The sequence below is a fragment of the Colletotrichum gloeosporioides genome (assembly GCF_011800055.1).
Source record: "Colletotrichum gloeosporioides strain Lc1 chromosome Unknown consensus_80, whole genome shotgun sequence".
In the NCBI taxonomy this organism is placed as follows: Eukaryota; Fungi; Ascomycota; class Sordariomycetes; order Glomerellales; family Glomerellaceae; genus Colletotrichum; species Colletotrichum gloeosporioides.
The window spans coordinates 7,812-31,592 of record NW_025544725.1 but is presented as its reverse complement, the minus strand read 5'-3'; the positions used below and the strand labels follow the sequence as shown (position 1 = coordinate 31,592).

The 23,781-nt window shown below is 40.6% G+C and overlaps 1 protein-coding gene and 1 pseudogene across 2 annotated transcripts; both read left to right on the top strand.

Moving 5' to 3' along the window:
- Positions 1-688: 688 nt before the first annotated feature.
- GCG54_00015606 lies at positions 689-1,529 on the top strand (annotated as a pseudogene). Its single transcript has 2 exons — positions 689-823; positions 934-1,529. Coding segments are annotated over exons 1-2 (731 nt in total).
- Positions 1,530-9,789: 8,260 nt separating this feature from the next.
- GCG54_00015605 (uncharacterized protein) lies at positions 9,790-10,592 on the top strand (the record flags this gene model as incomplete). Its single annotated transcript, XM_045415384.1, has 2 exons — positions 9,790-10,423; positions 10,474-10,592. Coding segments are annotated over 2 exons (753 nt in total), but the record flags the coding sequence as incomplete, so codon positions are not given.
- Positions 10,593-23,781: the final 13,189 nt, after the last annotated feature.

Here is a 23,781-nt window from a genome sequence, read left to right as displayed (position 1 = left end):
CCAAACACTTCTTCATTTCTATCAACAGGGACGCCGACGCTACACACGACAGCAATGATGGAGATGATCTTCTAAGAACTATCTCCTCAAACTCTCAGATATCTAGGCCCTAGCTCTATGCTGTTGAGTATCGAAGAAACTATCTAAGTGGCGCTTGGGAGGGAGCGTCTGAGATATTCTTCCAATCTGGGTCGTCCTAATGGTAAATAAATTCCATATAATGCATGTGATGAGAAGGATGGTTTGAAGCCGCCTCCTACATATGCTGTTGAACTTCAGCTGATCGATCTGGTTAGGATGCTACCTTGACTGCTGTTCAAGTGGAGCTCTATTTTCACGCGTAGTGACGACCAGATCTAGAAGGTTACATGGGCGTAGGAAAATAGGCAGGCGGCTTCGTCACAGTCAGACTGAAATTAGAATACGATAAAACTGTAAGCCCTCTGAACTAGAATCATGGGCAGCTTGACGTACGCTCGCTGGGTTAAAAAGTCCATTATTTCCTTTTGATGAACTCTGGACCTGAACTTTATTTGTCATCTTTTACTCCTTATATTGAACGAACCTTTATCTGATTTGTAAGATGCAAGCAAAGCTCTCTATGTTGTTTCTCGTCACCTTCGCTATTGGTGGCCAAGCTTAGTCTTTTAGCTGCGGCACTAAAGAGCCCTCTGCCGAGCATATAGAGATGTCTAAGAGGCTTGCTGGGCTGGAGAGGGACAAGACTGCTAACGGATTCTCCGGTCTAGAAGATGATATTAAAGTGCCTACTTACTTCCACGTCGTCGCCGCCTCTAACAAAGTAGCAGATAGGTATCTGACTGTAACTAAACCCTAAGGAGATCTCTATTAGCTACTTCTCTTATGATTTAATAAGATAAGATGTTGTTGGATCAGCTGGCCGTTATGAACCCTGACTTTTCTCCCTACTAGGTCTCGTTCGATTTGATTGAGACCACCTGCACTATCAACAGCAGCTGGTCTGAATGGGGTGACACTACTGCTATGAAGCTGAACCTTTGCAACAGCGACTATGGTAGTCTTAATGTGCACTTAATGAGCTCTATGTTCGGCGCTCTAGGTCTTTGCTTCTTGCTAATAAATATCACCACCAAACCGGAAGCACTCCCTCTAGACAGCTGTGGCATCGTTTTATCTACTGTTCCTAGCGGCGATAACACCTACTATAACCTCGGGAAGACTTCCGTTCACGAGATTGGATATTGGGTTTTGGTCTGTACCACACCTTCCAGGACGGTTGCGATGGTCATGGTGACTTTGTTGACAACCCCCCCCCACAGGCCAGCTTTTCCGAGGGAAGCCACATTAGCTGTGATTCCTGCCCTGATTATCCTGGTCTTGATTCCATTCATAATTACATGGATTGTTCTGTTGAGTAAGTAATATTAAGAAATGCTGCTGCAATGATCAAAAGCTTAGTGGCAACCAGTTCATGTTACGAAGAGTTCACATTGGGCCAGACAGCTCGGATGCATAGCTTTTGGAACGAGTATCGCCTCCAAAAATGAGACTTCGGGGGTGCTGGTGCCTTGAACTGATTACTGGGGCGTCTGTTTCTGGTTTCTCGATGGGAAAATGAGACCAGCATGTGTTTTATTCACGGCGTTCAACAGTAATGTAGAATAGCTATTCGCCGCAATGCGGTTGACTCAGGTAAACAAGCGGAAGTCTAGCCCATCAACATGAAAGTCTCGTCGCCTAACACTCCCCTCATCCTCGACAATATTGTCTGGCTGGTAGCTCGCGGGGGATATGATTTCGTAGGTCTGAAATGAACCCACAAATGTTCCGAAGCTGCCAATCATATTGCGATTCTAGGAGGTCGAGCTTTGCCAACGGCTGTACTGCAGACTTATGTAATTAATGCCCAAGTAGGTAACATTTCCGATGCCCCAAGGCTGTGAGAAAATCCCATCGGCACGATGGGAGTTTACTCTGACTGCGTTTTCACCCGTTTCTCAACAGCAGGGGCTACATCACAATTGGCTTCACATAAATGACACCTGCCTTATTGTCCTAAATGGCTTGGCATTAATATGAAGTACGCCTTATCCGCATTGGCTAACAAGCTGTGCTTCTTGATAATGAGACATCCCAGGCTGAATCAATGCTCCGGCGTCGTCCAACTGAGTGAAGACCACGGCTTTGCGTAAGAGACTCTCTGTTGAGCAACGCTTCGACACGTCTGCAAGCTGCTCGGCAAGTCTTTTGACTTGGGAGTTGAGGCACCACATTCTCATATGAGTTTTATTTCTCTCTACTAGCTCAAGTCTTCAACTGCGCTATGGGAGCAGGCAGCGCGGAAAATGTATTGAAATGGTCGTAGGCCCGGCGGCCGAGAGCTATGCAACGTAGTAGTACGTACGCGCCCTCGAGCGCGTACAGCTACTGTAGCTACGTAACTCTACGGTTTTAAGGCCTACGATCTTAAAAGAAAAAGGAAAGGACTTCTTATCTACTTTATAGATNTAAAAGAAAAAGGAAAGGACTTCTTATCTACTTTATAGATCTAAAATAAAAAGAATAGGATTAAAAGCTTGAAAATCTACTAAAAAATAAGTGAATTCTACCTCTAATCTATGAGGATTAATAATTATATCTGAGCTAACTTCTCGCCTCTTAAAAGGGGCTAGTAATCTGACCTCTAAACGCCGAAAACGCCGAAAAATCCAGTGGGCCCACTAAACCCCGTTCCAGTATGACGCGAGACACGTGCAAGCCTTTGATGGCCAAAAGAAATCGAGCACTAGGATTTCATCTTCGATCGCGGTAATCACTGCTCCGGGCGCACAGAGTGCCTGAAGAGTATCTTTTATGGCTCAAAGTAAGTGGTACAATTTTGCGCACAATGAGCGGAGGTCCGTCTGGCCGGAGGGTGTTGTAAATGTAATCTTACATGCATCCAGTTATCTACTGTCGATCTACGAGTCAAACCGTGCCAAGAAGACTCCTCTCCGGTTCTTTTTGAATCATAGTTACTATGTCATTTGAGATGCAACAGAACGGAAACTCTTGTTCACATGCAGGTTGTGCAGAGTTCGTACCCAAGTCAATCCTTTGGAAAAATTTCCCTCTGCCCTTCGGTGTAGCGGGCAATGTTTCTTGCCATTTATCCAGAGGCCTATCACATCGTATGAGTAGAAGAGTTTCATAATTCGACTTGGAATGCACCAGTCTCAAACTGAGGACCGATGCTCGTGCCCGGGGGAGAATGATATCAAGCATGGAACCACTCATCTGACGTTTGCTTCCCGTAGGCTTTCCCTGGTCCATGAATCCAATCGCTTGCGACTTAGAAAACATATCTGTGCGCATCTCTCTTCATCATCTTCCCTGCCGTTGTTTCTCTTTCGCTGAGTGAGACACGCCACAGCCACCACAGTTCTCCGCCCCACTCTCGCTTCTTCATCTCTGAACACATAAGTATGTGCGTGTCGACCGCGGTAAACCAAAGTCAGCCTTTCCTGCCATCTATCGCATGGTAGACCCTGGCTCTCCGTTGAGTTTGTCGAGAACATGTGTCTTTCAAACTCTGCGGAGGTCAGTATCACATCATCATCGGCTCATAGCCTGACTCAAGCTCACCTCACTTGACTAGACCGTCTGCCGCCTTCCCATCTCCATTTTCGCCATCGACAAGGCCGGATCTCGGATGCCCATCCCTTTCTGTGTGCACACAAGATCAGTGATCTTGGCCTTCCTGGCCGAGAACAACATTTCCAGGACGAGCTTGTGCACAAGAGACGACGGCCGCAGTATTGCCGCCTCGCTCTTTCATCTTTGCAACCTTGACCATGGCCACGCATTGATTGGATACGTCTCGGAACAGTTTCTTGCAGTCGTTTTCGAGCTGTTGAAGCTTGGTGAAGACCAAGGCCCCTTTGTCGGCGCCGTTTGGATACAGGACGTCATGCAGTGGGGGCCTGACAACTCTGCGGGCTGGCTCCGTGTTCACTGCCATGTGCGGAATCATTGGGAGCCGTAGATGACGCAGTCCTCGCCCCGCGTGCGGCAAACGTATCCCACCCATCCGGAGAGCCTCTCGTGGCCAGGACAGGCGAGCCGAAGCAACGAATCCAACCAAGATGTCGCTCTTGACGAAATTCCTAAGGAGTCTGACAGATATGGGTTTGCATCAATGTTGCTCTGCAGATCTGTGCCATGCTTTACTAACATTTTTGTGAGGCCGAGAGCAAGACCTGACCGTGGTACCCGTTGCCGCCATGCGACTTCAACAACGGTATCGAAGCCTCTGACGCCAAAGAAGGCCCATCGAAGCGGCGACGTTGAAAGTATTGGCGAGGCAAAACAATGGGAAGATTTGAAATGAGATGAACGACGTAGTGTGAGAATACAATTTGCTTGGAAACCATTGGACTCAGAGTGGTGCTCCGTCCTGTCACCGCATGAAACCTACGGACAGACATGTAAAGGAATCTTTGCGACTAGGGGTGGTTTAGAAGACGTACTATAGCCAATTGTCTTCCGGCCTTGTCATATTTCAACACACATGTTGTGACGTCTTGTCAAGTCAGATGATCAAGGCAAGTAGCCTGACATGTGTGACGGAAGAGCAACGTGCGGTCTGAGATTTGAGGCTAGCTGCCTCTCAACTGAAAATCGGGGATTGTGGGACTTACTGCAAACCATGCGTATGTATTATAGTGCTATAGTGTCTTCTGTAGACGGGTCCCATCTTATGGACTTCGCGTTCCCCATGAGTCGTTTCATCGTGCAAGCGGATGGACATCCTAACTCTGCCTATGAAGCCAGCATCCTGGACAATTTGACCAGCGACTCTCTCTGCCAGTTATAACTTAGGAAATGGCAAGAGATTCATCTCCAGAAGTGGGATACATACATAAAGATACTGCCTGCTCAAGCCGCTGGGGAGCTTAGGGTCTCGGACGGGGGCACCGGTTGTGAGGTTGGTAGCTCGACCTCTGCATTGGACTGTCTCTACTGTCCATCGTTGACACCATGACAGGTCTTGACCATTGTCAGAAAGTGAATATCAAGTGGTGCAAACATTTGGCTCCCGATTAAAAGATTTATCAAACGTATTCTTCGGACAGCTGCCATAGTTCCGATTTTCGCAAGGGGCGCTCTTCCTCAGCCTTGAGTCTACTTAACCTCCACATCGGGGCTGGCTAATCAGCCTTCTCTCATCCGCTCAAAAGGCGTTCATTCATCTGGTTAGAGCTTTCATTGTACGGATTCCACGGATGACAGTTTGGCCACCCCAACCACAATGCAAGGCAAACGCGGTGGACATCTCACTGCGCTATTCCGACACCGACTTCATAGTTATACCATCGTCTGGGCATCCTCAACTTGCCGCCGCACCGACAGTCATATTCGCGTTCTCTATTCGCTTTGCGGCTCTTTCTTTGGTAAACCTAACGGCCTTCGCGGCCTACTCCATACAGTGAAGGACTCGGCCAAGATCAAATTGCATCTTTCTTGCCGTTGGAGGCTATGCGCTAGAAGAATTGCTGTAGTTTAAGGCTACCCAAGGCTTAGTCATTAGCCTTTCAATAGTCAACTGCTGGTGTTATGCTCGTTACGAAGACATTTCAAGAACAGTCGGTGCATCTTCTAAGACAACCCGGGGCCCACTTAGTATATTGATCGTTTCAGGCTGATTGCATGATAAGAAGTCTATGACGGTCTGAAGTCGAGGGCATCGTAGGCGAGGGTAATGTAGGAGGCATATTGGTCTTGTCCCTTACGTAACATGGCGAGTTAGAAGCATTGAGCATGTGCAACGGTGGAGTTCAAATTATGTAGTGGGCAATATCGAATACCCCATGAAGAAGACACATGTTTCCTGAAAACACTGATCTGATCCCGGCGTCCCGTGATGAACGTGGTGAGGCCTTCGTAATTGTCAACCCCACGACGCCCCCAAAATGTTATCATGCTGTCATCGATGAGATTGCTTCGACAGGAATGCAAGTGGCAACATGACGTGTCTCAAGAGAATCATCGACTGAGAATTCCGGTTGTAGATATGCCGTGAGCTAATGAAGAAGGTGGATTCGTCAGAGACACAGCTGAGGAGAGGGCAGTCTAAGATGATAGACCGGCTTCTGATTCTCGAATGGGACTGCGTGACTTTGGGCGCACTTTTTTGACTGCCGTATGACTTTGACGGAAGACATCGAGGGTTATATTTCTTTCCGCCGTCGCCAAAGCTGCCGCCGTCCTCTTGATCAGCAAATTTTGCAGACAGGGTGGGTTTGAACTGACTGCTACCACCTGTCTTCGTGGAGGTGGAGGGAAGCACAAGCTGAGGTACCTACGTTTCGATAGCAAGTACATGATTGGCGATTGATTATCCTTGGTTGAGTGGAAGGATTTCTGGCCGCCAGGCGACTTTCTTTGCCAGGCGACAGGTATTTGGGTCACTTTTGGGGAAGAAATGGTCACACTTGAAGGAGAGGAGCGTGGCACTCTCCAGGGGCGTTGTTATCTCCGAGGAGCATCTTCCACAGGAAGCCAGAGTCCCGCACTCGTGACGTGTCTTGCCATCGGAGTTTATGGCTAACAAAAGCAAAGGACGGTCGATAAATATAGGGTTTGACTTGTTTTAGACAGGACAAGACTCTTGTGGGCCTTTTCCCACCAAGTGGCATGGCAGCATAGCTGTTCGTTTTAGCCAGCATCTGGAGCGTTGCATATTGGTCGTCCCCATGGGAGTAATACATATGCAACCCAAGTTCACACACTCAATTCAGTCGACAGACTTGGCATATTTGACAGAATTGGGAAGCTCAACCGGTTAATTAGCCTGACTTGAAAACTCGACGATGACTTTTACGACGTCAGGAGTATAGGAGCCAGAAGCAGACTTGGCGCTTTTCTTTTGCGGCTTTCCGGTGAGACTTCAGCAGTAGTAAGAGGAACAGAAATCTTGAGCAGAGGAGAAGAACAGCGGTCTCGGATGCGACGGCGAGGACATGATTTCGTTTAAGAGAAAACTTTCACGTAGGTGGGAGCAGACCTAGGAGCGGGAGCGGGGAAGGGTGTAGACTCGTCGAGCTTGGCGGCGGCGCCTGACTAGGCGCCATAGCACAGTGCATGAGAATTCGGTGGTCTTCTCTGGCTCCTGAGTATCTCCTCTCTGCAATCTTCTTAGTGGTGATTGGGGTGTTGGTGGCGTATTTACTGGCCGAGGTATCAACAAGTTTGATAGGCCCTGGCTTGAGGGTTGGCGTCACCATTTTGGGAGGCGACAAGTTTGGGCAGGCATCGGATGCAGTCTGCTGGTTGAAATTCTGTGGTCAATGCGAAGGAGAGCATCCTCAAGGGTCTGATTGATAAGACCGGCATGATTGGCGCTGTGAGCGTAATAGAAGCTGTCCAAATTGTCGAAAATGATGGGTTCACCAAGGGCTGGGAAACTCATTGTACGTGGCATGGAAAAGTCACACACGATTGATTCCTGTCAGTTCAGACCTGCCGGGGTGTGCCGAACGGCGGCAAAAGCCCACGGGCGGTACGGGGATGCATTACAGACGGGAAGCCTGGTAATCGTCTTGCATGCGTTTGGCCTCAAGGGTACAGAGATGGCCAATTATTGTCAGATCAACCGCGGGTGGGAGGGCAAATGATGAGGGCTTGCTGTTCTCCTGGGCTATTGAGACAGCACAAGGGATGTTAACTCTTTAGAGGTGAAATTTGGGTGGACGCCAGTGGACAGCAGGCGCAGGGACACCACACAAATAAGCCATGTCCCCAAGGGGATGAAGTAACCCTAGAGGATGGTGAGTCATACAGCAAATACGAGCCACCAAATGGGACGTAATCATAGCGATGGGCACGCTTTGAACTCGGTATAGTAATTTATGCTGAGATACACTGCTGAGGGGCGTCATGCGCTGGCCCTTTAGCTCCCTGACAATGTTTTCTTAGTGCTCCGTTGAGAATATGCCGACTGCTTTTCGACCGGGAAGCGTTCTGCCTCGTCATGGAGCCGTACCAAACACGATGTAAAATATCGGCTCTCATTGGTTTCAATGACTCCTCTGGGTCTGTTCTTTCATGTACTAGGTATCCTTGCGCGGTCATTTCATTCCTGCCTCCGCACTGCAGCCTAATACTTTCCTCGCCATGCCGTTGTCCGTCTCGATCTTCTCTAGGACGTGGGGCATAGTAGTCTCAAGCTTTCGCGACTACGCGTTGCTGGAATCGCTGGTGTTTCGAGTCTGCTCCATCTTCATGTATTGTACAAAACTGACGACGAACTGTCAAGCATTAGCATGGATTGAAATATGGAACGACAAAAATGCAGCGATTTGGCCACATACCGCGTCCAAAGCATCGGCATGACGCTCGACAGCCGTGACTGCCTCACGAGCAGCCACTTGGATACTCCGCAACCCGGCAAGCACAGCGACGTCCTTCGGAGATGGTTGATTGGAGGTGTTGGGGCCATTCTTGGACAAATACGATTGTGGGAGTTCGTTGACGCATGGTTCGTCCGAAGACGATCCGCATGCCGTTGCCTCGTCGGTGCCCTGGAAGCTGTGTATTGAAAAGAGCACTTCCGGCTCGGGAGGTTGCAGGCCAGGGGTAACGGGAGCTGGATGTCTGTCATCATTGATAGGACTTGGGAAGTTGACGGGACTGGGTGGTTTGGGTATGAAATGATTGGCCTCTGTGGAGGATTCGATCTGACTATAGGCGCTCGCAAACTTGTCCTCGTATGGACGATGTGGTTGTTGGTCGCGGAGTGTCTCTTGTTGTGCGTCGGAGTTAAAGAGGCGGTGAAAGCTTCGTTTGGATTGAGCCATGTTTGCATCAAAGATATGTGCCTGTAACGAGACTGATGGTTTGAATATCGGCAAGGCCAATGGTGATGATGTTTGGGATGGATTTTGGACGACTTGGGGTTGGTGACGCATCGTCATATTGATTGCCTGCGGATGAGCATTTGTTGCACTTGTTCTTGCCTCTGGTGTCCTCCATCTAGAAGGCAGACATCCCATCTACTGTCCTTTCTGACCGCCCATCGAAAATGGAGCCTACAATTGAGAGAACACCAGGAAGGTAGGAAAGTAGGAAGGTAGGAAGGCAGCACTCAAGTCTGGGCCTGCACCAGTTCGCACTGGTGAACTCAGGCCGATTTCCAAGGTGCATTTTGATCCGGAAGCGATTGTCAGGAGACTGTCCTTATAGAGTGGCCGGACTCGCACTGGAGGTTGAAACTTTGGAGCGAACGTTCCCCATCGCGGATTTATTCCAGCGGGTGTTGCTGACTGCCTTAGCTCTTATCGGCTGAGTGACAACTCAATTGGTTGGCGATGATGGTGGAAAGATGGGGGGCGCACTGGCTAAACTGCATTCTTGTGTTGAGTCTGCAGGACATCCTCAAGACCAGAGCAAAAGAGAAGGAACAAACCAGACCGAGCGACGTTCAAATTGACGCAAGGATCAGATGCTGTGGTTACCTACCCTAAAGAGACAACCACAACCGAGGCCGGACACCTACTACTTCCTTCCCCGATGGCACCTGCCTGGACGAACTCAAGAAGCCAAGTAGCCCGTTCCTTCTCGATTGCCAAAATGATGCTTCCAATAGGTTCCAGGACCGCGTTTTGCCCTCTTCCCTCTTGTTCGTCGACCATCGACCTCGTCAAATTTTGCGTTTGCACCACCCGCGACTGCGTCACTTCGCGACTTCACCCGCTCAACTGCATACCACGTCCTGAATCACAATTGCCAACGCCGTATCAATATCGCCGAGTCGATTGAATCTTCGTCATGTCGACAGGTCTGTCCCAGAACGATGGGTGGACGTTCACAGCCCCATATCGCGGACCGCCCCAACGACAAGTTCCCGCGCAGCCACCCTCCACAATCACCCAGCTGAGCAACCCAACGCCAGAATTGACCGCACTGATCAACCGCCTGAACGCGGCGACAGATATTCCACAACATCAGAGAGATCAATTCGCCATTTTGGATCTGTGGGATGCATTACGGTCTGCACACTGGACTGCTGTCCGCATGCGCGAATGCAGTCTCGCCGAAGTTTCATGGCCCACCTTCGTCACCCGCTCATTTGGGGATCGCACCGATGAAGTCCTCAAGTTGATATATCATCAACAGTACGAAGAGATGGCCCGGAGAGATTGGAAAGCACTTGTGCGCTTTTATCGTGTCCAACGCTCCCTTAACCTCAGCCCGCCCGCAGTCTTTCTCCATCTCGGTCGCCAAGTTGCAACGTCTGCAAGCTCTCTCAAGGTCTTGTGCAAACTTCTGGACAACCCATCCCGACTCAACTATCCAGCGAGCGACGTCATCGATACTATCAAGAAGGCCATCGCTGCCAAAGAACTCGACGGCTCCGAGCCCGCTGAACTGGACCACCAATCATTGATTGCCGCAAGTAGAGGTAAGTCAAGTTGAGGCCCATGATCGCAGAGACTAACGTGTTTGGTGCAGAGCTTCGCAGAATCAGACGTACCAATCCCGCGGCCGAAGACGACGTCAATCGAGTGGCGACCGAGCTGAACAACCTGGCTATTCATGGTTCTACTTCCACGGCCCAACCAGAAGACAACGTCAATCAGGTGGCTTCAGGGATGAACAATCTGGACCTTCATGGACCTACTTCCCAAACCCAGCCAGAAGACGACCAAAGGCACGCCTAGGATTACAAGGTCAGAGGAAGACAAGGTTGAAATGAACACGAGACTCGTGCCCGACCTTTGACAATGGAGTATGAAGCGCCAATGATTCTGTTGCTCAGCGGCACAAGAAGCGTCGGTCGTTTCGGTACAGGCAAGTACCCCTAATGGCAAAGGGCTGGCTAAGCTGGACTTGGGTAATACTCGGGGTTGAAGTGTGAATATCAAGTTCAATTCTTCTCGCTCAGCTCGTGAAGTGGTAGTTCCCGGGTTTAGCTGAGTATCGGCCCCAAATACAAAAGGCTTGCGTCAGCAAGATCCCAGATGCATAGTGCCAAAATGTGTGAAGTGCGCAGCAGATTTAGTGAAGACGGCTGCAAAACGGAAGTATGCACCACAATAAAAGGCAAAGCGGGAAATTAGCCATGGGACAAAAGCTGTGTCCAGCAGAGAGGCGTCTCGATTATTGTTCGTGGGGGTTGCATCCAGCGACCGACTTGATGTCGCACGGTTTCAAACTGTCGGGCCGGTTGGTCACGTAGACACCGTGTTCGTGGAATAGTGGACGTGGCTTTCAGTGTTGTATTAGTACAAGCGAAGACTGAGGTAAAAAGACGGTTGTCAGAACCACTGAAAACCCTTCTTCACACAATGCTCAGACAAGGCGCTGCCCCCACCAGAAACATGTCCGCTCCCGTGATGATCCCATTATCCGAGTCTCCATCCCGCTTCAAAGCTTGATCTTCAGAACCGTTGCTTTTTCGGCTTTGCATGGGTCGGGCCGATCTCCACTGTTAAGCCGTCAGACCAAAGCACGTACGGAGGGACGACGCAGCCCCGCGGTTCGGGGAGGAGACTTGTGGGGATGACTCCGACCTCAGTACTTTTCTTCTTCTCCACTGGGCCGCCGTCGCGGGGTTCCTGAGCAGTCCAACCGCATTCAGCCCGGGCTTTCGCGAAGCCGTTGGAGACTGGACCTAAGGCAGCGATCGCTGTGTAGAATGTACTCCCACCACCCGTCGAGGCGCTGCGAGCACCGCGTGCATGTTCTTTCCTCCGGGGTATCGGGTTTTCGCATCGGTGTCGTTGATGCCGTTGAGGCAGCGGCCGGCGCGCGCCATGCATCGTCGGACGCGGAGTAGACGGGCACGGGAGGGCGTGAAAGTGTCATTTGCCAGCACGCAGCAATGTCGTGTTTCTGTGGCACGGGTCGGGGCGGAGGGAGCGAGAGGAAAGAGAAGAGAGGATTCTGGGACGGGAAATCCCCATCTTCTAAGCGCTGCGACCTGTGGGGATGTTTGGTCCAAGTACTTTATCAGGTCTCTCAATCCATCTCTGCTTCACCCCTTGCGCCAATTGGACTGTCTGCACGCCGATGATGGGCGCCGACGTTGACCAGCGATTCGCGGCGCGTTCCAGGTTGACGCGGAGGAGCTGCGGATGGCCGTTGTGTTTGCAGGACATGCTGCAGAATCGTTGACCGGTGAGAGGAAAAGTGCCAATAAGTGCATGCTCCCGATGCGGCCGTCAAGATGCGGCTTTACTTTCCTCAAAAGTGGTGGCAGTCGCTGATGGCAGACTGTGGTGGCAGGGGCTGTTATTGGCAGAGCGTGCTGCGTTGCATGGTGTCGGCGTTGGAGATGCCTCAAAAGGGGAAACGCGAAAAATGGGTCTCGTCTCCCGCCCGTGTCCTCTTCCGTCATGCACCCCCATCGACAAACAGCCTGCTGTCGACTTATTAATGCTTCGGATCACATGAGCGACAGATGCAACAGACACAGTCACCCTGCCCATCCCATAAAGGGCCAATCAACGGGAGCCGGTCTTTCTCCAACAACAAGCCTGCATGGCTGGATCCTCCGATGCGATTCATTCAACCAGGCCCTTGCACTGCGATCGCCAACGGAGGTGGGTCGTCAGTTGCCTCTGCAGTGTGCTGGTGTAAGGTAGTGGAAACCAGCCCTTCCAGCGAGGGGCCGAGTGACCTCGACGTGATGGATACCTACATAGTAAAGTAAGGTGCCTACCTACCTAAGGCATTAACGGAGGAGGCGCTGCTAACACACTAGCAGCTGCTGAAACCTTTAGCCTGAAGGCGCTGTTAACTTGGTTCCTCCCGATATCCTCACTAAAAATCGGGAGGTATCCGCTATATTCTCACCGTTCTCACAGAGGGTACCTCCCTTATTCAGCGCTGGAATCAGGAGGTACCCACTAAACATACTGGGTTCCTAACTGAGGATAGTGCCAGCTTCAGCAGCCTAATTGACTGCGGAGACTGGACTGGATTTGAAATTCCCGTTAGCTGCAGCGACAGTTAGCCTGTCTTCTGTTGCCTAATAGACCTTTCCAGCCTAGAAATGCTGAAGCTATACAGAGCAAATAAAACTGTCTGGGGCTACTGACAAATGAGGCAGACGGGTTGATTGAGGTTAAGATCTGTGCTAGTGGGTATATGAAGGGCGCTTTCTATCTTAATAACATAGGCTATAGGTACTGAGTGTATAACGCCCTATCTAGCTCTATTCACGACTACGTTATCAACTTTGAGGCGGACCTCAATATTGCTGATAGGGCTAAGAAATCTTTAACTAAGATGATAGTAGCTGCAAAGGATATTAAGTACCCCTAGTTGCTAACTGGTCTGTAATATACTATAATACTTAAGCAGGAGGTTCTATAGCATAGAACTAATAAATTAACTTAGATATATATTAATTATATATCCCTAAGTATAGGTAAAACTCTGCGCGTGGTTTTTATAAAGCTTATTATTCTTATTAGGTAGATTATCTATTTATCTAAACTACTTCTAGTAACTAAGAAGTATTATTTTAACTCCTATAATCTATTATACCCCCTTAAGGATAATTAATATAATTATATAGTTATCCCTATAAATTAATTATATATTTCTAAATAACTTTAATTACTTCTTATTATTATAGTTTTAGTTATTTTATAAGTTATAGAATAATAGCTTTTTTTATTAGAAGTACTTAAGGTAATAGAATGCTTTCTATTAGGAAAGGTTATCTTACTATCTCTAATAGCGTGAGAAAAGGTTATATAAAGCTACTTTGCTCTAATTAGCTATAAATTATAGAGTTTAAAAGTGCCCTCTATACTAATTAGATCGCTATATTCTATATTCTATTAATTAGGTTCTAAGTTCAAAAACTAAAACTAATTAGTTCTCCTACTTTACTTACTTTATTAGTAACTTCTTACTATAATAATCCTAAACCTATATATATAGTAGAGCTCTATCTAGCTATAGCTATTTATTAGATTATAAGGGTTTAAATTAGCGCTTCTTAGCTGCTAGGGGAGGCCTAGATAAATAGATAATCTGCCTAGCGAGAATAGCAGGCCCTATGAAACCTATACGTAGAGTTTTACTAGTTTTTAGGGATATATATATAATATATATCTAAGTTAATTTATTATTATTACTTCTATTTTATTAATAAGAGTTAACCTAAGTAGTTAGTATTATATAAATAATTACTTATATTACTTACTGAAAATCTAGTTAAGGTTAGAAATATTTTATAAATATTATAAAGTTTTATTTAAATAAAAAGTTTTAAAATAGATATTTATAAAAGAATAATAAGTTATAAAATACTTTACTACTTTAGTATTATTATAAGTTATATAGTAATAAATCTTCTATTTAGGCCTCTAGCTGTTCATAGTGATTTTTACCTACTTAGAGCGATAGACCTCTTAACTTTACGCCTCCTAATAATATATATAGCCTTCTAGTCTATTCAGCTAGGGCGTGCGTTTAACTTTATATAAGGGTTTACCTACTAGTAGGAACGTATAAGGTTTCTATATTATGTTCCTTAATTAGTAGAGGGTATAAGTTAAAATGCCTATATAGTGTTTCTAGAATTATACTTACGTATAGGGTGAATTTTACTATAGTCTTTTTATAAGGAGGCTGCATTATAACTATAAACTTAAATATTCTATTTATATTAAACTTTAGGTATATTATTTAATTATTATAATATAAGGAAACAGCTACTAAAGGTTTAAGGTTAGGGCTAGCTATATAGATAAAAAATTAATTTATATTAGGGGAAGTAGAAATAACTATAATTATTAAATTCTAAATATAGGTTTAGAAAACTTACTTAGTAAAAGCTAGTTCTTAGAATTTTAAACTTAGGTTTAGAAATCCTATTTAGTAAAAACTAGTTATTAGAATCCTAAACCTAAGTTTAGAAATCCTACTTAGTAAAAACTAATTATTAAAATCCTAAACTTAGGTTTAGAAATCCTATTTAATCTTAAATTTATATTTAGAAATCCTATTTAGTAAAGATTAGCTATTAAAATCTTAAACTTAGGTTTAGAAATCCTATTTAATAAAACCTAGTTATTAGAATTTTAAACCTAAGTTTAGAAATTCTACTTAGTAAAAACTAGCTATTAGAATCCTAAATTTAAGTAGTGCTGTTTTACTAGTTAATATAGGTTAGGTTAGGGCTAGGATTTAGGCTAGAAAGAGGCCTCTTTAGGGCTAATAAACGAGTAATATAGAAGGGGGGCACTAGGGGGCTAGCGAAGGGAAAGTATATTAGACGACGATATATATTAGATTCTACGTCTAGAACAGACTAGTTATAAGTATCTATAAACCTACTAATAGGGAGGACTTCTAGGACTTTAACTATAGAGTTCGAATAATATATATAACTAGAAGAAAGCCCCTAAGGGCTTCTTAGACCTAACTATTTAAATCTAAATAACTTATCACATATAGCTAGAAGCCCCTTAGGGCTTCTAGGACTTAGACTATAGTAATCCTCTAAATAGTTTAGCCTATTCAGTAAGAAGCCCTCTAAAACTTCTCAGACTTAACTATAGCCTTTAGATAACCCAGCCTATTCAACTAAAAGCTATTAGAGGCTTTAAGGGACCTAATTATAGAATTTAGATAACCTAACCTAATTAGTTAGAAGCCCCTTAAGGCTTCTAATACTTAACTATACTTAACTATAGTAGTTATCCTCTAGATAACCTAGCCTATTTAGTAAGAAGCCCCCTAGGACTTCTTAGAAATTAGACTTAACTATAGATCCTAGATGCCCTACTATAGTTAGCTATAAGCCTTTAGGGGCTTCTAAAACCTAATAGTAGAATTTAGATAACCTAACCTAATCAGCTAGAAGCCCCTAGAGGCTTCTAAGACTTAACTATTAAGGCTAGATAACCTAACTAACTTAGCTAAAAGCTCCTAACAGCTTTTATAACCTAAATAGAAACTAAATAAGGCAAAATCTACCTACTTATAATACTCTCCTAATAATCACTTAAGGGAGGAAACGCTCTAAATCTTATATATATACTTACTTATCTTTTTACCTAACCTTAAGTAGATCTTTAGGTTTATATATAGCTAGTTAATCCTATAGCTTCTATAGAGCTTCTTACCCTTAAATACAGCTAATTAAATAGTTAAAGTAAACTATAAGGTATTTTACTTTACTCTATATATTATATATAGTGAGTATAATTAGTAAGTACTCCCCTATATCTCCCCTCTATTAAAAAAAAGGTATATAGATAGTAGTAAATAAATAGAAAACTAGATAATAGTTTAAATCTAATATAAATTATTATAGGTAATATATATAGCCCTAATAGGGAGATAAGAGAATAGCTAATATATATAGTATTTATAAGGTAGGGAAAGAAGATATAGAAGCAGCTTAGTAGTAAGAGTAGATAGATATAGCTATTTAGATATTTAGAAGGGAGGGTAATTAGAGCATATATCTATACTTAGCTAGAAGTAGGCTTAGACACTATATTATATTAATTAGAGAGAAACTAATATATTAATACTAGCTAAATCTAAAAGAAAGATAGGAGGGAGGGCTACTTATATTATAAACTATATTATTTAACTAGTTAACAGTAGTAAACAGTATTAAATACTATAAAACGTAATAGTAAGTAACTCTAATATTTTCTTATATAGCAGACTTAAGTAGAAATAAAGTATATAGGGATATATAGATAGATTAAGTAATATAAGGAAAGGGATAAATAAATAATTTAGTGCACTAAGGGTATTACTAACTCTATCTATAATTACTTAATATATTGCAGCTAATTATATAATAGCTTATCTACTATTAACTGCTATACTTAATTACCTTATTAAACTTATAGCTTAGATGAAGTAAATAGCAAATAGCTTTATAAGGGGTATCCTAATATAGGAGGAAATAATATAGATAGTTTATATATACTAAGAAGAAGTAATCCTAACTTTAAATAAGCTTACTTACTACCTCTATAAACTTCTATAATTTCTTTATTATACTATTATTCTATATTCTTTATAAATATATACCTACCTATTATAACTACTACTCTACTAACTATATTATCCCTATTAGGCTGAGACTAAATATAGTATATTATATAAATTTAAATAGATTAGAACTATATTCTAACTAATTAGTAATACCTTCTAACCCCTAATATATAGGTGCAGTTATATATAAGTTAAAATAACCTATTAAGTCCTATATAACGCTAGTTTATTAAGGAGCTATACCCTCTCTATTCCTATAGCTTATAATAAATCTCACGATTTACTAAAGAAAATTATTAATTAACTAGAATAATATTTTATCTACTATATCTAATACGTATATATACTAGTATTATATAGTAACTAATAGGATAGCATAAGTAAGAATATTATTAGACCTCTACTAGATATCCTTAATAAAAGATATTAGCTATAGAGAGAGAGAGTATTTATTATATCTCTAATTCTATCTCTAGCCTCTTATCTATATCTTACTAAAGATAAAAAATATATACTTATAGCTCACTAGATAAGTTATATAGTTTATCTATAAAGAGTATAGACTTCTATTATAACTTATATAAGTACTAACTAACTATAAGAACGTCTTAAAAGAGCGTAATATGTTAGAAGGGGAGAGGTTATAAGTATATATAGTCTAAAGCTTATTAATATAAATAGGTATATAGTAATTATAGTAAGTATAGCTCTCTATCCTAGCTTCTACTAAGATACTTATTAGTATATATACTATAGATTAGATTATAGATTAAATAGTTCTATACTTTAAACACTATATAATTATCTTATAAGCTATTAAGGATATTTAGTATATATTATTAGATAATAACTAAGGTTAGCTTAAGTATAGATAGGGATAGAGGTAAAGATACTAAAAGGTTAAAGGTGGATAATAGATATAATAATATTTTCTTCTCACGCTAAGCTAATAACAAATAATATTAATAGATATAGTTAGTAAGCTTATATTTAGGCGTCTTATAAGTATATCTATTTACTAGAGTTTCCCCTAAGCTTTATCTATATAAAATTCACTATATATAGGATCTTCTAAGAAGTAAAAGATATTCTATATTATAGTGCCCCCCTTACCTAAAGCCCTTAAGGGCTTTCTTTTATAGCTATTTAGACTAGTAAATCTAAGTATCTAAGCTCTAAATTACCTCTACCCCTTCCCCTATAGGCTGTACGTAATTATTACCTAGCTCTAGCTATAATAACATAATAAAGGTAGAGAAACTAAAGATAGAAGTAAATCCTAAATAGGAATAATACTCTTATATATTCCTAAGGTAGAATATAAACTAAGTATATATAAGAAGGTAGATAGAAGGGAGGGGAGGGGGAGGGAGGGAGGGAGGGGTATATAATATTCCTAAGTAGCTAGTATTAGCTATATAGAAATTCTAATTAAAGGCTACTTAAACGCTATATCTATTATGAGACTTATAAGGGAGTATAAAAGAAGAGCGTAGTAGAATAATATAGTCTGCCTAACCTTAATATAGCTAACTATAAACTAGCCTAAGGATATAAGCCTAGTAAGAATATATTATAACGCCCTCTTCTTATTCACTAGTATATTAGGACCTCCTATATATAGATATATCACCCACCTATACTATAAAATATTTATAAACCTTATTATGCTTAATAGTATTATTATTATAATAAAACGTAAGCGTAGCACTAAGGATATAACTCCTACACACTATAGCTATAAATAATAAATATCTAATAAGCCCTTCTAGGATTAAAAGTTAGTATAAGAACTTATAAAGCCTTACCTCTTAGCTACTATAAAACTATATATTAATATTATAGATATAATATAGAGTAGGGGTAATAACTATTAAATCAAACCCTCCTATATATGCAAACTCTAGGACGTCTTTATAAAAGTTAGCCTTAAGTATAGCGCGCTTAAAAACTATATATTCGTCCTATATAGCGCTAAGGATATCTACTAAGCCCTTAAAAACAGGTAAGACAACTAGAATAATAGTAAAAAAGACACTAGGGAACACTTATTACTCTAATAGGCTAATATAAATAGGACTAAAGTTAAGGTTATAACTAGCTAGTACTATCTCTACGCCCTCTAGGAATATATAAAAATAATAGGTGCTACAGAGTTAGACGCCTAATAGATATATAAGCTATATAATAAAAGTAAGTTATAGAACCCTCCTATATATACGTTAAGAAGTAAAAGTAGCACTAGCTTAACTTATAATAATAGATAAGCTACCTCTAAACTTTAATATAAGACTATATATTAACTACTAAGACCTAAGCCTACTTAATAACTATAGATAGATCTAGAAACAGCTTATATTAGTAGTATTAGATGCTACTAAGCTTAGTATATATATCACTATTAACTATAAGCTTATAGTAGGACTATAGCTTAGTAGTAAGAAGGGCTTCCTAACCTACTAGCTTATTATATTATAGAACTATAAGCAGTAGTAGGATATAGCTACCTACTAGTACTAAACACGCTTAAGCTTAGAGACCTTTAATATATTAACCTTTAAGTAGATAGCTAGCCTCTATATTAATAGCTACTAGTTTATAACGCTTAAGATAGTACTTAACACGCTTAACACCCTCCCCCTTAATGTAATACAGGATATAAAGCTAAGCGACTAGAATATACTATCTATAGCCCTACCTACTAGTAATAGTAATAGGGAAGCTTACGCTTAGGATATTATTAAGGCTGCCTTTTTCCCTACTAATAGCTATAATAACACTAACACCACCCCTTAATATATAATAGGGCTCCTTAGGATATTAGATAATAAAGCCTATAAGAGGGTTTATACTGCTATATTAGTAGCGCTTAACCTCTCTTTTATTAACCTCAGGCGCTTCTTATATCCTAAGAGGCTAGAGATAGAGATTGTAGTCTATATACTATACTAAGTCGTTAGTTAGATTAATAGTAGAAGTATAGCTAAACTTATAGATATAAACCCTAAGTTTAAGAATAAGCCCCTACTACTTAAGTATATTTAAGCTGCCCTTAATAACCTTAGTGTATATAGGGGCTCTACTACCTATACTGAGAATATAGCTATATAGCTTTAGCAGTATATACTTAATCTTATAATATATAATATAGACGCCTTCTAGGCGTAGGAGGTATAAGCCCTAACTATAGAAAATATCACCCTTATTGATAAGTCTAACTATAGTATCTACTTTAGCTATATTAGCTAGGTATATATCCTCTATATTATCTAAGGTATTATAGATGCTAGTAATATTATAATAGATATATTTAGGCCTAAGTAGGGGATACTAGCTAATATTAATAGAGACCTCTACTAGGTATAAGCTTATATACTTATAAACACCTTTTATACTACCCTCTTTAAGATAAGTAACTAGCTTATTAAGAATAGTAACCTTAGACTCCTTAAGTTACAGTATAAGATTAAGGAAGTCCTTATCTCCTTTATAGATCTTCTAGAGCTTCCCCTCTTTAGCCTAACCCTAATAGCTAAGAATATAACTACTAACGATAAGGATAATTATAGCGCTAATAAGAGTATTAGCTTTAGCCTATAGCGCTATCAAAAACGCTTAAGCTTAGCAGCTAATATCCTACCTCTATTAGTATAAGAGGATATAGGCAGCTATAAGCTAATAGGCTATAGGGCTAGCCTCAGCTACATTAAGGCGCTCTATATACTATTAGACGTAGAAGGGTAGGCCTTATTAATCTCCCCCTATTAGCTGTTTAATAGCTAGCAAAAAAGGTTAAAGACTACTTTACTAGCTATAAGGCTCCTATTGCTAGCTATTACCCCCTCTAGTAGAATAATAATAGTAGCTTAAAAATTAGGTTTTAAAATAGGAAAGTAATAGACTAATAGCTTTACGAAGCTTAAGGGAGGTTCTTTTAGCTAGCTAGCTACTTAAAGATTAAGGGAGAGAGAAGGTAATAAAGTATAGGGGGGTAGTCTAAAAGGATGCTTAGAAAGAACTTTACCTCTAAGCTATAATATTATAAGTACGTTTTATTTTTAATACTTATACCCCCTATTTTATCCCACTAAATAATATAACTATACCTATCTATTACACACCTATATATTATAATCTCTTACTTTTATACCTAAGAGTAAAGTAGATATTTATTATACCTAGTTATAATATAACTTTACGCTCTAAAGCTTATATTCCCTTTTCTATAAGAATACTTATATAAAGAAAAAGCCCCTAGAGGCTTCTCTCTCTATCTCCCTTTCTAAAACTACTTAGCCCTTCACTTTAGATTAAAGCCTTATATCTACTTATTCTATTACTATAAATAAGCCTTAAGAAGCTTCTACTTTTCTCCTCTTATAAAACTCTATAGCCCTTTACTCTAGATTAAAGCCTTATATCTACTTATTCTGCTATTATAAAGAAGCCCTAAGGGGCTTTTCTCCCTATCTCCCTTTTTAAAACTATTTAGCCTTATACTCTAGATTAAAGCCTTATATCTACTCATCCTACTACTATAAATAAGCCCCTTAAGGCTTTTTTTATCTTATATATCTATATACCTATCTCTATTCCTTAAGTATAAATCATATAACACCCTATATTCTAAGATCCTAGAGCAGCCTCTATATAATATCTTATTATTATCCTATACTTTCCTAGTTATTATACTACGCTAGATAATAAGCACTTAGGATAAGCTTTTTCCTCAAGCTAGGGGTATATTATACCTTTCCCCTCTATAGCAAAACAAATTAAATAAAATTCCACTCCTAAGAGATAAGGTATTATAAAGAGATATATTAGAATGTTTTAATATTATGTTTATATTCTATTAGCTAGGTGATATCCTTGCTAAGAATAAAGTAATATAGCTCTCTTTACGCTTAAGCTTAGATAAAAAGCAGAAACCTAGCAGTTTATAGTATCTACTAAGGACTATATTATAACTAATCCCACCTAAAATAGTTAAATTAAACTATTAAAATTATAATAAGACTTATATACTACCTCTCCTACTAATATATCTACTAGTATTAACCCTATAGCACCCCCTACTTATAAGTTACAGAGAGATAGCTTAGCTATTAAGGAGGATAATTACTATAAAGTAAGCCTTAATAAAGTAATAGATAATAAAGGTTATAACTGTGAAGATAAGGTTAATATACCTAGTATACATAGTAAACTATAGAGATAGGCAGTTAAGTACTCCACTAGTTACTACTAGCTTTATAGTAAGTATTAAGACTACTTAGTATATATAGTATATATAAGCAGTAGGGAAGCTAATATAACCTAAGAATAGTAATATAGTTTATCTCTAAGGTGCTATTAAACACCTTTAAGCTAGCTAACACCTTTAATATACTCTAAGTGAAGCATATAATTAATTTTAAGGCCTAATTAGTAGAAGTAATATAAGCTAAAGTTATAGACACCTTTATTCTATAGTTCTTCCTCAACTTCTTTAGCATTATAGGTAAGCTAAGCTACCTAATTATAAGACCTAGCGCACCACTCCTTAATAATATTATTATCTCATTCTAGAGGTATAGCGCACCTTATAACATAAAGCATATAGGTAGCGTCTTATTTAATATAATAGGATACATATTTAGGATTATATAGGCTAGTATATAAGAGGTCTAGTTTATTATTATATACCTACTAGTAGGTAATACCACCTAGTTAATAACGTCAGTAAGCTATAGCTAGTAGGAGGCGCAGCAGTAGAGTTTATTATATAGTAGAATACTAATCAGACTAGCTTATAAACTTATATCCTATATTATAAATATCTTTTAGTTATTATAGCTACTTAGTAAGGGTGTTAATACATACTAGCAGCTTAATAATAAGAACAGCTAGTATATAAGCTCTACGCAGTAGTATATCTTCTAGATATAGTTTATAAATAGATAGGTAGCATAAGTCTCTAGTAAGTAAGATACTAAATTATACTAATAACACTATAAGCTAGCTTTCTATATATATAACTACAACGTAAACCTAGAGATTAAAGTTAAAGAGGAGATCTTTAACCTACTATAAGAGATATATACCTTTAGGGAGTTAGATAGTAAGGTAGATATAAACTAAAATAAAGAGGATAGAGATATAGTAGCAGAGAATAATATCTAAGCTAGCCTAAATAGCTTTATCCTTAATAATAGTAATAGTAAGAGTAGTATAAGCCTTATAATATAAGAGGAGGATAGCTACCCCTATAACACTAATAACTAGATATATTAGTAGATACTTAAGGAGAGCAATAAGCTCTATAAGCTAGTTACTAAGCTTAGCTTTAAGTTTAACTTAGATAATACTACTACTATCTCTTATATGCTTACTATTTATATCTATAGCTAGTTAGATAGGGGCTAGACGTAATACCTCCTAGTAGACTAAAATATAGTAGCCTAGATATTCTCTAGTAGCTATAACTATATATTCTACCCCTAGGCTTTCTATCCTAAATATAGCAACTTTTTAGCTAGCTAGCTACTTATATTCCTAGACCCCCTATATATAGCTATAAGGGGTAATATAAATAACTATAATAATAGCGCTAATATGCTCTTATTTAGCTACTTCTAAAGTTACTCTAATATTAAGCAAAGTGTATATTACAGCCTAAACGCCCTCCTCATAATAAAGAGATATATAACAGCTACGCTAATAGCACTAATATCTTATATATCTACCTTATTATATATAAGAGATAAATAGGAGGCTATACTGTAATATATCTATAGC